This window comes from Papio anubis, chromosome 5, assembly GCF_008728515.1.
Source record: "Papio anubis isolate 15944 chromosome 5, Panubis1.0, whole genome shotgun sequence".
Taxonomy (NCBI): Eukaryota; Metazoa; Chordata; class Mammalia; order Primates; family Cercopithecidae; genus Papio; species Papio anubis.
Genome location: NC_044980.1, coordinates 153,317,618 through 153,331,004, shown reverse-complemented (window position 1 = coordinate 153,331,004; position 13,387 = coordinate 153,317,618). Strand labels below are relative to the sequence as shown.

At 41.1% G+C, this 13,387-nt stretch overlaps 1 protein-coding gene across 4 annotated transcripts in view; it reads left to right on the top strand.

Annotated features, from left to right (window-relative positions):
• Positions 1-13,387, top strand: part of ATP10B (ATPase phospholipid transporting 10B (putative)) — a 365,220-nt gene that overhangs the window by 252,095 nt on the left and 99,738 nt on the right. For all 4 annotated transcript variants that reach the window (XM_031666580.1, XM_031666579.1, XM_031666581.1 and 1 more), the window contains one exon: positions 1,273-1,477. In XM_031666580.1, the coding sequence (XP_031522440.1) occupies positions 1,273-1,477 (205 nt within the window). The remainder of the gene's footprint in view (positions 1-1,272; positions 1,478-13,387) is intronic.

Here is a 13,387-nt window from a genome sequence, read left to right as displayed (position 1 = left end):
GTGTGGAGTTCCTTAGCTGGAGGTGGGAAGGCTGAGGCTGTGGTACCACCTGCAGGGAGATAGTATACCCAAGCAGTAAAAACTGTGGGCTTTGGTGTCAGGCTGGACCCAGGTTCAGGTTCCAGCTCTGTTTTTGTGAGACTTTGAAAAATTTCTTTTTGACCCCCAAGTACCTCATTTGTGAAATGGGTATAATTATATCTACTTCTGTGGGTTATTATGCAAAGTAAATGAAATGTGAATTAACACGAGCGCTTGGCAGGTAAGAAATGCTAAATGTGTCATTGTTCCTGTCACTATTATTATCTCAGCTTGATAAATTGGATAGGAAGATAAAATAATTTCCTCAGATTTCTTCAGCCCTCTAATTCCACAGTTACTGTAAGGTCTCATTTCGTCAAAACTCCTGGTAGAATCTTCCTAATTCCCTGACTGCCCAGAGTGTTCAATTTCAGTGCAGCTCCGGATCTTCCTGGACAGTGGCAGATATCCTCGCCTTTCCTATTATCACTCTCCTTATAATCAAAAACAATCTTTCCCAAATCCCAGTTCCCTGAAACTCTATTTTCATTGGTAACAAGTGGCTATTCTGGTAAATGGTGGATATTAAGAGTAGTACCACATTAATATGACAACACAGTTACCTTCTCTTTTAAAATTTTTCTATTGTAAGGAAGCAAGGGCTGAACACAGGACTTGGTCAAAAACTGGCTGTCAGGAAAAATTTTAAATGTTCATAAGAACAGATTTTGTTTTGTTGTTTTGTGTTTTGTTTTGTTTTGTTTGAGACAGAGTCTTGCTCTGTCACCCAGGCTGAAGTGCAGTGGCGCAATCTCAGCTCACTGCAACCTCCACCTCCCAGGTTCAAGCGATTCTCATGCCTCAGCTTCCTGAGCAGCTGGGACTACAGGCACGCACCACCACACCCAGCTAATTTTTGTATTTTTAGTAGAGACGGGGTTTCACCATATTGGCCAGGCTGGTCTCGAACTCCTGACCTCATGATCCATCCACCTCGGCCTCCCAGAAATGCTGGGATTACAGACGTGAGATACCACGCCCAAAGACAGATCTGTACTAATGAGATTCTGTACATTATGCCTGGCTATTCTAGAGAGATTATGAGGTGGTCATTCAGGAGTAAGGTAGAATACGAGGCAATCTCATGACGGGCTGACTTGGTGGATAGTTAGGTGCTAGTGGGACCTTCCTCTATTCTCCCATTAGTTGAAACTTAAAGCTCACTCAGACCCCATCTTTGTCTCACCCAAGAAAAGAGCAGACCTACGTGCAGAAGTGCTGGAAGGATGTGCGCGTGGGAGACTTCATCCAAATGAAATGCAACGAGATTGTCCCAGCAGACATACTCCTCCTTTTTTCCTCGGACCCCAGCGGGATATGCCATCTGGAAACTGCCAGCTTGGATGGAGAGACAAACCTCAAGCAAAGACGTGTGGTGAAGGGCTTCTCACAGCAGGTAGAGCTCTTTCTAAGATCTTCAGTGGTAAAGTCAAATACAGGAAGCAAGCCTACCCTACTGGAAAACTGAACTAAACCTAGTGGGTAGAGGGGAAAGTAGTAGATGCCTCCTTTTCCCTAGCACTTTAGATACACCAAATCCTACCAGCAGCCCTGAGATGGATATTATCTGCATATCACAGATGAGGAAACTGAGGCTTAGGGAAGTTAAATAACTTGCTGAAGGCCTCAGAGTTTCTAAATGGGGATCCAGTCTGTTCAATTGAGGAAGCTATACTCTCGGCTCTGAACCAAGGAGTGTAATGTCTGTTCCATCATTATCCCTAGGACCAACTCCTCTTCTGTGCTCATCCAATCCCAACTCACTCTGCCCAGCTCAGCCCTAGCAATCTCTCCTGCCACTAATCCTAATACTCCTTCTGCCCCTCCTAAATTGCAGCAAGGTATCATTAACTATGTTTCCATTTGTGTATTCCTTAACTTCTCAATAGGGCTTAAGCCTCCTTGAGGGCAGAGAGAGATCATTGATACTTTTTTTTTTTTTTTAAAGACACTGGGTTTCCACTGGGTGCGATGGCTCAAACCTGTAATCCCAGCACTTTGGCAGGCCGAGGCAGGTGGATCACTTGAGGTCAGGAGTTCAAGACCATCCTGGCCAACACAGTGAAACGCTGTCTCTACTAAAAATTAAAAAAATAGCCAGGGGTGGTGGCAGGCACCTGTAGTCCCAGCTACTAGGGAGGTTGAAGCAGTAGAATCGCTTGAACCCAGGAGGCAGAGGTTGCAGTGAACCAAGATCACACCACTGCACTCCAGCCTGGGCAATAAAGTGAGACTGTGTCTCAAAAAAAAAAAAAAAAAAAAAAAGAGACTGGCTCTCAGTCTGTCACCCAGACTGGAGTGCAGTGGCATTGACACTTTTGTTTAATCCCCACCCCTTCATAAATGGTACCTCAGACATCATGGAGAAATCATGATTGTTTGGTGGGTAAAAGCTCAGGGTCTGGGGTCTGACGGAGATGGGTTCAAAGCCCAGGTCCCACCACTCATCAGCCATCTCACCTTGGGCAAGTTACTATCCTCTCACACCTTGGTTCCCTCATCTGGAAAATGGGGACAAAAATAGTTCCCTTTCCATAGGGTAGTTTTGAAGACTAAATGGTAGGTACTTGACTGACTTAGCACAAAGATAGGCACATAGTAAAAGACCAGTGAACATTTGGTATTAATATCAGTGCTTTCATAGGCAATATGTGTTGACTGACTGAAGCTGGGTGTGATATTCCAATTTGCAATTAAAATTCTCCTTGTGGGAGTTGATTTCCAATATGGTCCCTTTCTTTAACCAGGGAAAAGAGTACAATTTTATCACTTTTCTTCATTCTGCCAGCCTTTGGCTGGGAAGAAACTGAATGAGTCAGAGGATCTGGGAGAAGGAAGGCAAATGATTTATTCCTCAGAGATCCTCATGAGCTAGAGTGCAGTTTTCCAGACTCACACTTCTCAAAGTAAGTTTTTAAATTCTAGAAGCAAGGGTCATTGTACCTTGCCTTGCCTCTCTCTAAGCACCTGACAAACAGTTCTCATAAAACCCTCTTTGTGTGATTGATTTGGTCCTCAGAAGCCTGTTCTCTCGTGCATATCTTGGGAATAATAATAGCTATCCCATGGTTTTGCTGTGAAATTCAAATGGTATAAGAAAAGTAAAGCACAGAATAAAGAGTTTGCTACCCAAGAGACTCACAATAAATGGGAACCATTGCTGCTACCGAGGCTGCAGTTGCCACCACTGGAAATGGAAACCACCACCACCCCCTGTAGATCAGCATGCCTACTGGTCTCCAGGCCCTGAGTCGATCACTGAGCAGCGGCCCTGTCTCCGAGTTTGCTCACCCTCTGCTTATTACAGCCACATTTGCTGAATCACCGTAGGGTTCGCAAAAAGGCAGGGTGAGATCTGGTCTAAGTTCACAGAGTCATTCTAGACAAGCAATAACAATCTGTTTCTGGGCTCAGAACTCTGTAGCCTGCCCTTTGACCAGAGGCTTTCAAATCGTTTCAACAGTAACAATAAGAAATGTATAAAATATTACACACACACACTCACGCACTTGCACGTGTGTATGTGTACATGGGTGAGTATTTAGTATGTAAGAATGACACCTTAGCCTGACCACATGCAAGGCACTCTGAGACTTTCTATGCTATTCTACCCTTTTTTTTTTTTTTTTTTTTTTTTTTTAGGACCGAGTCTCGCTCTGTTACCCAAGCTAGAGTACAGTGGCACAATCTCTGCTCAGTGCAATTTATGCCTACCGGGTTCAAGTGATTCTCCCACCTCAGCCTCCTGAGTAGCTGGGATTACAGACATGCACTACCACACCCAGCTAATTTTTTGTATTTTTAGTAGAGACAGGGTTTTCACCATGTTGGCCAGGTTGGTCTCGAACTCCTGACCTGAAGTGATCCACCTGCCTTGGCCTCCCAAAATGTGGGGATTTCAAGTGTGATCCCTGGTGCCTGGCCTATTCTACCCTTTTTTTTTTTTTTTTTTTTTTTTTGAGTTCTAGGAGCAGTAAAACTTATAAATCTACCCTTTAGCCTCCCTACCCCAACATCTTTATCCAATTCTGAAACTTTCTTACTCTCTCTCTGGCAGTCATTTCAGTGTTGTTTCATTTCAACCAGTGACTTTTCTTTTTGTCTTTGGCAGCAGTTCCCAAACTGCATTTTGCGTATTAATTAGTCAGATAGTTTGGGATGTAGTTGGAATGAAGAGTCAGGTAAAAGGGACATTCACACTCCGGTGCTATAGACCAGTCAATTTAATAAGTCTCTCCAACTCTAACCCTCAGTTCTCACAGAGCACTTGCTGAGATGATTTACAAAAAGAAAAACAAAAAGAGAGAAATACATTCCTATGCGAAAGGAAGGAGATTATTTGAGCTTGAAGGTTTCCAGGGTTCTCTACTCTGTCTCAGTTCTTGATTCTCCCCCCTCACTTTGCTCGAGTGTTTTTTTTTTTTCATTTTAGTAATAATAATAGACTTTTATTGATTCCATAGTAAGGGCTTTGCTTGTTTATCTCGTCTATCCTCAAAACAACCCAGTGAGATGGGCACTATTATTGTCTCCATTTCCATAAGGAAACTGGGGCATACGGAGGTCCTATAACTTGTCCAAGGTCACTGAGCAGGGAAGTTTTGGAGCAGGCTTCAAAGCCAGGTTTGTCCAGAGTCTCAGTTTTTCTGTTTTGTTTTGTTTTTTGGTTTTTGGTGTGTTTTTTTTTGTTTTTTGTTGTTGTTGTTGTTGTTGTTTTTGAGACAGAGTCTCACTCTGTCACCCAGGCTGGAGTACAGTGGAACTGCAACCTCAGCCTCCCAGGTTAAAGTAATTCTCCTGCCTCAGCCTCCTGAGTAGCTGGGACTACAGGCACCCGCCACCACACCTGGCTAATTTTTTGTATTTTCAGTAGAGACGGGGTTTCACCATGTTAGCCAGGATGATCTCAATCTCTTGACCTCGTGATCAGCCCGCCTCAGCCTCCCAAAGTGCTGGGATTGGTGGGAAAGTGGGAAAGTGCCCAGAGCCTCAGTTTTTAAGGCTCAGTAGCTCATCTCCCTGGCCCTTTAACTGTTACCTTGAGTTCACACAGAGATGCTTACTTGAAAGCACACATTTATTGTTGCCAGGATTCTTTCCACATACAGATAGCAGGTGGCAGGGATAATGAAAGTGGGCTCAGCCTGCTCCCTGGGGGGAGACATCTTGGCTGCTCTTTGTGACCTTGCTTCTCCCTTATACTTTTAGGGCAGAAAGATTTCTGAGTATGGATAGAACTTGCTTCTGGCTAACTCTATACCATAGGATTTCCCTAATGTATTGAACAAACATGTGGATGAGAGTTGCAAGGAAAATAAATGTTGCAAGGCCAAGTAATATGAGAAGACAGTAGGTTACCAGTTTTCAAATATTGTGTTCTGCAGAACTCTGATACTTTAATAAGCCCCAAAGAGAAGGACAGGTGCTATTATGTAGTATTTCTAAACATTTAAGCACGAGAAACTTTTATCCCAAGAAACACATCTGGGAACTACTGTAGGAGGGGTGGGCTACCACTAAGGGATTTGCTGCAAGTATATTACAGGTGTTGAAGGTGTATCATAATCATCACTGGGAAAGTTTTTAAATATATATATGCATCCTTCTGTATCACCACCAGTAAATTAGGACTCACTAGGACTGAGTAGGGCCTTGAGTGTGCATATTTAAAAAAATTTTCTCCCAGACGATCTTGATATAAACCTACCACCACCTCCTTGAAAACCTGTACAACCAAGGAAAGGTGCCACCTCCAGTGCTTCCAAAAAACATTTATCCTAGTAATGGGAAGAAAACTACCATCTAGGCACTTCTTACTATATACTAGTTCTTTTACATGCATTGTCTATTTTAAGCCTTATGCCACCATGGGAGGAGGGCATCACTATCCCTATTTTATACATGAAACCTCTGAGGCACTGAAAGAGCAAATCTCACTAATCATCTCAAAGATTTTGAACACCTACAAATATGGTTTGTTTGGAAATTTGATGTCTTATGTAATAAGTATTAATGGCTTTTGATAGTTTATTCTCCAAGTCCCTACTGTCTTTGAGACCTTCACCTTGCCAAGGGTTTTTACTAACCACAGAGATTACGAGGAACATCTAACCCCACACATATACCCACACTCATTTTTACCATCTTCTAGAGGACGAGAATTACTGTATTCTGGTAATTCAAAGTCAGTAAGACACACTTTATCCCAGCTCCCATAGATCAGCATTTCTCAGAGTCTGCTAAGCACTTATCCCAAGAGACAGTTCTTGAAAAACCCATGGTCCATGGTCAAGTCACATTAAGAAGCTTTTGTTCTGTGGTCCCCTCTTGCAGGTTCCAATGTTCATTAACATATTAACATCTCTGAGAAAACCTAGAGTCAAGAGGCCTGTTAAACTTTCTTTAGCCCTGAGCTCTCCAAATTTATTTAACCTAAGAATTATTTTTCAGCACAAATATTATTAACATTCCTATGGAGCTTTTCAGAAAATATTAGCCTGAATTGTGGTACAGACATGGTCACAACAGGTGAAGGGTAACAGAGAAGTTGACGAATCCTCGTGGCTTAGGCAGTTCATTCTTCCCTTTCCTGTTTAGGTTCAAATGAAATTATAAACATTAAAGAACTTCTTAAAAGAGTCTTTCTCCCATGACATTGCAGATTATCCTCAAGGCTGCCAAAGAGTTAATTTCAAATCCTTGTCTCAGAATTCTTCTTGGACTAAATCAACTTTTTTTTTTCCCCACTGGAACTTTTATCCCAATGGGCCATCTTTGAATTTATAAAATTATTGACCTATTTTTGAGATATTCACTCTCACTTCCCATTGTTAGGGAAAGAGGGGAAAGGGAAGGAATTCAAAATTAGGATTATGCTAAACACCTGTCCAGCGGGCAAGAGGACTTTATTAGAGTTCAAACGTACAGTTTTCTCTTTGGTGACATTCTGATACCTGAAACCTCTTCTGTAAGAGTTTTAACCTAGGAATTTAACACCTGGAAAGGAGTATATAGTATTCATTTCAATAAATGTAACAGTTACCAAAGCCAAAGAATCAGAAATGGATGCTTCCAATTAGTGTTTCAGATCAAACATGTCCCTGGCTATCTATTTTCCAAATCACTGAAGCCGAAGTCCCACTGAAGCATGGGTCAGATCATTCCCCAGGGCCAACTGGGAACTTGCTATGCCAAGTGCGATCTGTGGACAGTCACTTCAGTAAGCATCACTGAGAACTTGTCAGAAATGTGGAATCTCAGGCCGCACCCCAGACTGAACCAGAATCTGCATTTTAACAGGATCCTCAGGTGATTCACGTGCACATGAAAGTTTGAAAGGCACTGGCCCAGAGCGTCATTGATCAATGTAGTAATCATGCTGTTTGTTGCTCAGGTTAAAAACTCTCCATTGAGTCTCCCTTTTGACTATGGTTAGTGCTTTTAAGCCATTTGCTCAGTTACGAATAGCTGCTGTAGCCTGGATCCTCTGCAGTGAAAGTATGTATTGATTTTAAGGTACTTAGAGAAGAATTTTGCCAACAAAGAGTTGAGATCCAGTAGGAAGAAATTTATTACCATCCCATTTTAGTGATGCCAAACCTCAGTTAAAGCAAAGGTAGCTGCCTGTCTTCTAACCTTGCCTGCCCTTAAGAAACAGAGAAAGTTCCTCTTTCCTGCTAGATTTGCAATGGGACCTGTCCCTGACAGACTTCTCCAAATTTCCTTTAAGAATGAAACTTAGTGCTTTCTACCTGTTGATCAGTGCTTAAATGTTGGGCACAGATCACATTTTCTAGGATTCTTTTAAAATATGACTTCATAGTAGTATATAATATCAAGAAGAGATTATAACACCTATGTGCCATAGGCAGTGAGTGTTCTATATCTATTATTTCTTTCTACTACTCACAAATAACCCTGTAAAATAGGTGTTTTTATTATTCCATTTAACAAATGAGGCAAGAACAGTTAAGAAACCCTGTTTTCTAGGTTAACTGAGCTCAGATTCAAACTCAGGCACAGATCTTTGGTGGGTTTGTTTACTTTTTGTAAAGGAAATGTTTAAGTATATACAAAACTGGAGAGAATAATGTGATACATTTCTATGGACCCATCACCTAATTTCAACAATTAGTTTATAACCGTCTTGTTTTATCTATGTCCCCACCCTCTACTCTCTGCAAATTATTTTGAAGCAGATATTCAATATTTCATTTCACCCGTAAATATTTCACTATGTATCTCTAAAGGATAGGATTTTTAAAATATATAAGTATACTATCATACCTAAAAATTGGCAACAATTCTTTGATGTCAACTTTCAAATCAGTGGTCAATATTTTCCATTTGTTTGAATCAGGATCCAAATAAGAACAAATATTGAGATTAATTTCTTTAAACTCTTTTATTCTGTAAGTTCCCCATTTAGCTCTCTTTTTAATGCATAGTTTTTGTTGCTTAATAAACCAGGTTGTTTATCCTGTATGATTTCTTTTGTTGTTGTTGTTGTTTTGTGTTTTTTTGAGATGGAGTTTCGCTCTTGTTGCCCAGGCTGGAGTGCAATGGTGCGATCTCAGCTCACCGCAACCTCTGCCTCCTAGGTTCAAGCAATTCTCCTGCCTCAGCCTCTAGAGTAGCTGGGATTACAGGCATGTGCCACTATGCCCAGCTAATTTTGTATTTTTAGTAGAGATGGGGTTTCTCCATGTTGGTCAGGCTGGTCTCGAACTCCCAACCTCAGTTGATCCATCTGCCTCGGCCTCCCAAAGTGCTGGGATTACAGGCATGAGCCACTGCGTGAGCCACTGCACCCAGCCCCTTTATGATTTCTTATAGTCTGTGCGCTGTCTTCCTGTGGAACCATTTAACATGTTTTTCTGACTACTGTATTTTTACAACGTGGTAGTAGGAACTAGTGTCTAAGTCAGATTCGGGTTAGATTTGGCATTTGTGCATGTGCATGTCAATCTTATGTCATAGGAACTGCAGTGTGCTACCATCTCAAGGCACAAAACATCTATCTGTTTTCACTGTTAATAGTTGTTGATGATGGTTGTTTAGATCCATTACTTCAATGGAATTTGGAAAACTAGTGATATTCTAATTGGTTTATAAGGAAAAATTTCCCATCATGAAATATTGGGTCACTGTGGGGTGTCCCCTCTGTAGAGAAAATGGATGCCTTTGAGTCTTTCCTCTCATTCACTTTTCAAAATAATGAGTTGGTTGCCTAGGATCCTCCAAAGGTGTTCAGTGGGTTTTTCTTTTTTAGCATCAATATGAACTCATGGTTTTAAAAATATCTGACATCAAATCAATGCACTTGTTGTCTCTCATTATCGCCCCATCTCTAGCCAGTGGGAGCTTCTTAAAAATGAGAAGTGGCTCCTGAGTCCTTTTCACATGACGTTAGTGGTCTTTGGTAGATCTGGTTCCTTTTAATAGAAACCACAATAAGTACATGCTAGAGGAGTTTATTACTATTGGATTGATTATTATTTCTCTGCCATTTAAATGAACACGACTAGGACATTTTTAAGATTAAATACATCTGGATTCATGCTGACACTTCAAATTCAAGAATAGAGGTTTGGTACTGCACCTCATCAATATTAAATATGTAATCTTTTTCCCATATCAGGCAAATTCCCTGTCCACTGCACTACACCACCCCCTTTTGATATTTAACACTCACAGAAATTCTATGAGGTTGAAATGGTAGGAACTAGCAACATATTAGAGATGAGAAAATAACTTCGGAGAGATCAAATTTGTCAAAGATCATCCAGATCATATAGTGTTGAGCCCAAATTAGAACTCGGTTCTGATGTACCTGATTATTTCTCCCATTGCTGGAATTATTCTTAACTTTCTCTATATGTATTTTTATTTCTCAAATGAATATAATTTTCATCTGTATGAAAATTCTAAAGCTCTATAAACGTTAGATTTAATTATTTATAACAATAATAACTTGATAGTGATGGGACAACCCTATGAAAAACTATTATTTTCTATAGACTTCTGGCCTCATTGTGGTGATCTCCTCCAGTCTTCTACTTGCATGTGGGTACACACTCTCCTCACACACCCATACAACATCCCCTCTTCCCAATGTCTAGCATTATTTGCACACTTCTATTAAAAGGTCTTTTCCTTTAGGGCCTTATGAGGAAACTCTGCTAGGTTATGTGAAAGATGAAATTTTGTTTGTTTTTGTTTTGTTTTGTTTGAGATGGAGTCTTGCACTGTTGCCCAGGCTAGAGTGCAGTGGCATGATCTCAGCTCACTGCAACCTCCGCCTCCTGGGTTCAAGCGATTCTCCTGCCTCAGCCTCCCAGGTAGCTGGGATTACAGGCACCCGCTACCATGCCTGGCTAATTTTTTGTATTTTTAGTAGAGACAGGGTTTCACTATGTTGGCCAGGCTGATCTCAAACTCCTGACCTTGTGATCCACCCTCCTCGGCCTCCCAAACTGCTGGGATTATGGGCGTGAGCCACCGTGCCCAGCCCGAAAGGTGAAATATTAATGGATTATATCTTAAAGTTATGGATGATAACCTAAGGTATTAATGAATTATATCTTAAAGTTTTCTCCTTCCTACTACCTCCATTACCCAAGACAACGTATTTACATTTTAGTATTGGCCTTCACTGTCTTAACCAATTGTGGGTATTTAAGGTCAATGTGGGAAGCATTTGATATCTCAAATGAAAACCATACCAATCTAATATGTTATATGGATTAGTTAAGACTCTTGGTTACATGTGACAGAACTGTAATTCAAAATAGTGTGGACAAAAAAATTAAATTTATTAGAAAAATATGGAGTGGGTTGGCCCTTAGGTTCATGTGGAATGAGGACTTCAGAATCCATCAGTACAATGTCCATCTCTTGTCTATGTTTCTTGCGGTATGCTTGGCTTCAATCTTACCAACCAACTTCCTTCATGTGGAATGAAACGTGGTACCAGTAGTACTTGTGCTTTATAGCTTAACCCCAGAGAGGGTCTAGCAACCTTCCCCGATGTCTAGATTGAAAAGCATCCTGGGGAAAGAGGCTGACTGGCCTGGCTGGTATCATGTACCCATTCCTAGACAAATTAACTCTGGCCAGAAACAAAGGACTCATGTTTGAAATTGGTCTGTGGGGTGTGAGAGTTCTGAATAGCACAGCAATAAAGAGCCATTTATCTATGACTCATCAGAAGTATATAAACCTAACTTATGTGTGACCATGGTCATTCATCCTTAAGGAAGGGGGCTTAATACCCTCTGTCTCTCTCCTATAGTTCCTACTGTTATCCCTCTTCCCAAAATGTCCTTCCCTTCTGACCTCTCTCTGCCTAGGCAACACTCTGACCAGTGTCCCACAGGTAATCATTCCTTCCTCTGTGCTCCCACGGACTTTGCTCTTGCCACTCTCAACTATTATAGTCCATTCAATAAATTCATTTACTCAACCAACATCTGATGAGGTCCTCCTGTTGCCAGACACCGTACTTGGATCTTTGTTTTGTGGTTTCTCAGCAGAGGTGACACATTGTGATCATATCTCTCATGAACAACTTAATATTCTTTTGCCAGAACATGAGGTACAAAACGTTGGATCTCGTATCATCTTCTTGTGTTTCAGTTATCCACAGCAAGAAAGAATTTGTACAGAAAAGTTTTGTCTGTGTAGTACTCCCTTAAGGCGCCACTGGCCATCTGGTGGCACCTGTTCATATTTCAGGCATCAGACCACTCACACATTCATTCATCAAATATTTATTAAAAAGCCTTCTCTGTGCTAGATGCTGTAGCATGCTCTGGGGGCTCAGGAGTAAACAAGAGAGGTACAGGGTGTGACTGCATGCTCTTACAGGGAATTACACAGACAATTGTTAACAATTCTGCCAACAATTAGTTCCTTTTAGAAATGACAGAATAAATCATCCCATTTCCAGTATTTGCTTGGCATCCAAGCCCATGCCCTATATGTTTGGGAAATGCCATAGCAAGGTCTCAAGATTACTTTTAGTCAGCCCAACTGGGAAACAGAGTATTTGTCCACTTGACAAAAGGGAACTCAAACTGTAAAAAAAAAATCCTTAAGACAGAGTCTCCCTCAGCCCTCCCGCCCAATCTGCCTGCTTTTGGGGCAAATCACTAGGGAAGGCAGGGACCTCTAGACTGATTGAATATGCAAATGATTTCCTCATCCAGAGCCAGAGGAAAGTAACTGCCAGTCACCCTGTTGTGGGTTCTCTTGAAAAGAACCTTCACCTACCAGGAAGCAGAAAGGTTATCAAATGCTGATAACTGTCATTAGTTTTCAGATAGGATTCTCAGAAATCAGAGGGTTGCTTAATTTGTATACCAGGAAGAAAACCTCAATCACCTAGCTCAGCAGGTGGGGTGTGGAGAACATTTGCTTTCACCATTTAGACAACTGATAACTTAAAATGAAAAACACTTTAGTGTTCTTCCAAGGTTGCAGCATACCTCCTGTGTAGCTTCCTTAGTTGGCATGGTTTGCCCACCCTATAACCCCTACTCCTTGGCACAGTCAGTTGAGCAGTCCACACAGCGGGGTCAGTGCCGCCATTTTGTTATCCTCATCCCCAGGTGGCGGTGGCTCTCCTTGGTAGTCCTCTAGCCTGGGAATCATGTAGAAACAGATACCAAGAGCTTCACAGAAGCATGGCAGTCACTAATCCAACCCGTCTTTTTTGGTAAATATTCTTGACTCTTGGTAAAAACTAAATACATAAATGATTTCTATGTTTAAGGAAAGGGTTTTGTTGGTTTCCCTTTCTTCAGTCGACAAAATCTTTCACGAGTGATACTTCCTAGTGGACACAGAGGGATTTCAAAGTGGTCTAAGATATTCTTCTAATCCTGTAAGAACTTTATGACTATGGGTTCCATTAAAAAAAAGAAAAAGACCCTTTGTGACTATAAAAAAAAAAAAAAAAAAGGAATTGTCCTTTCAATATCCATTATTTAATAACATATATTAAAACCAAAAGTTACACTGAATCTAGTGAATTTGTAAATGAAATTTTAATTTATTAATCTCAATAATTCCTTCAGAAATCTGAAAGATAGTGGTACATGCCTATGTGAGACTTATTTTTACTCTTTCGACAGACAGCATTTGAGAGCATATAGGGGATCTGTAGACAAGATGCAGAAGCTTAATCTACCAATCAGGAACCACTGGCTTACAGAAACAGCTTGGCTGCAAGAATTACTTAACAGTCTCCTTCTTTCTGTTCCTCCCTTGAGTCATTCCACACAAGTCAAAGCCCCACAGTGGG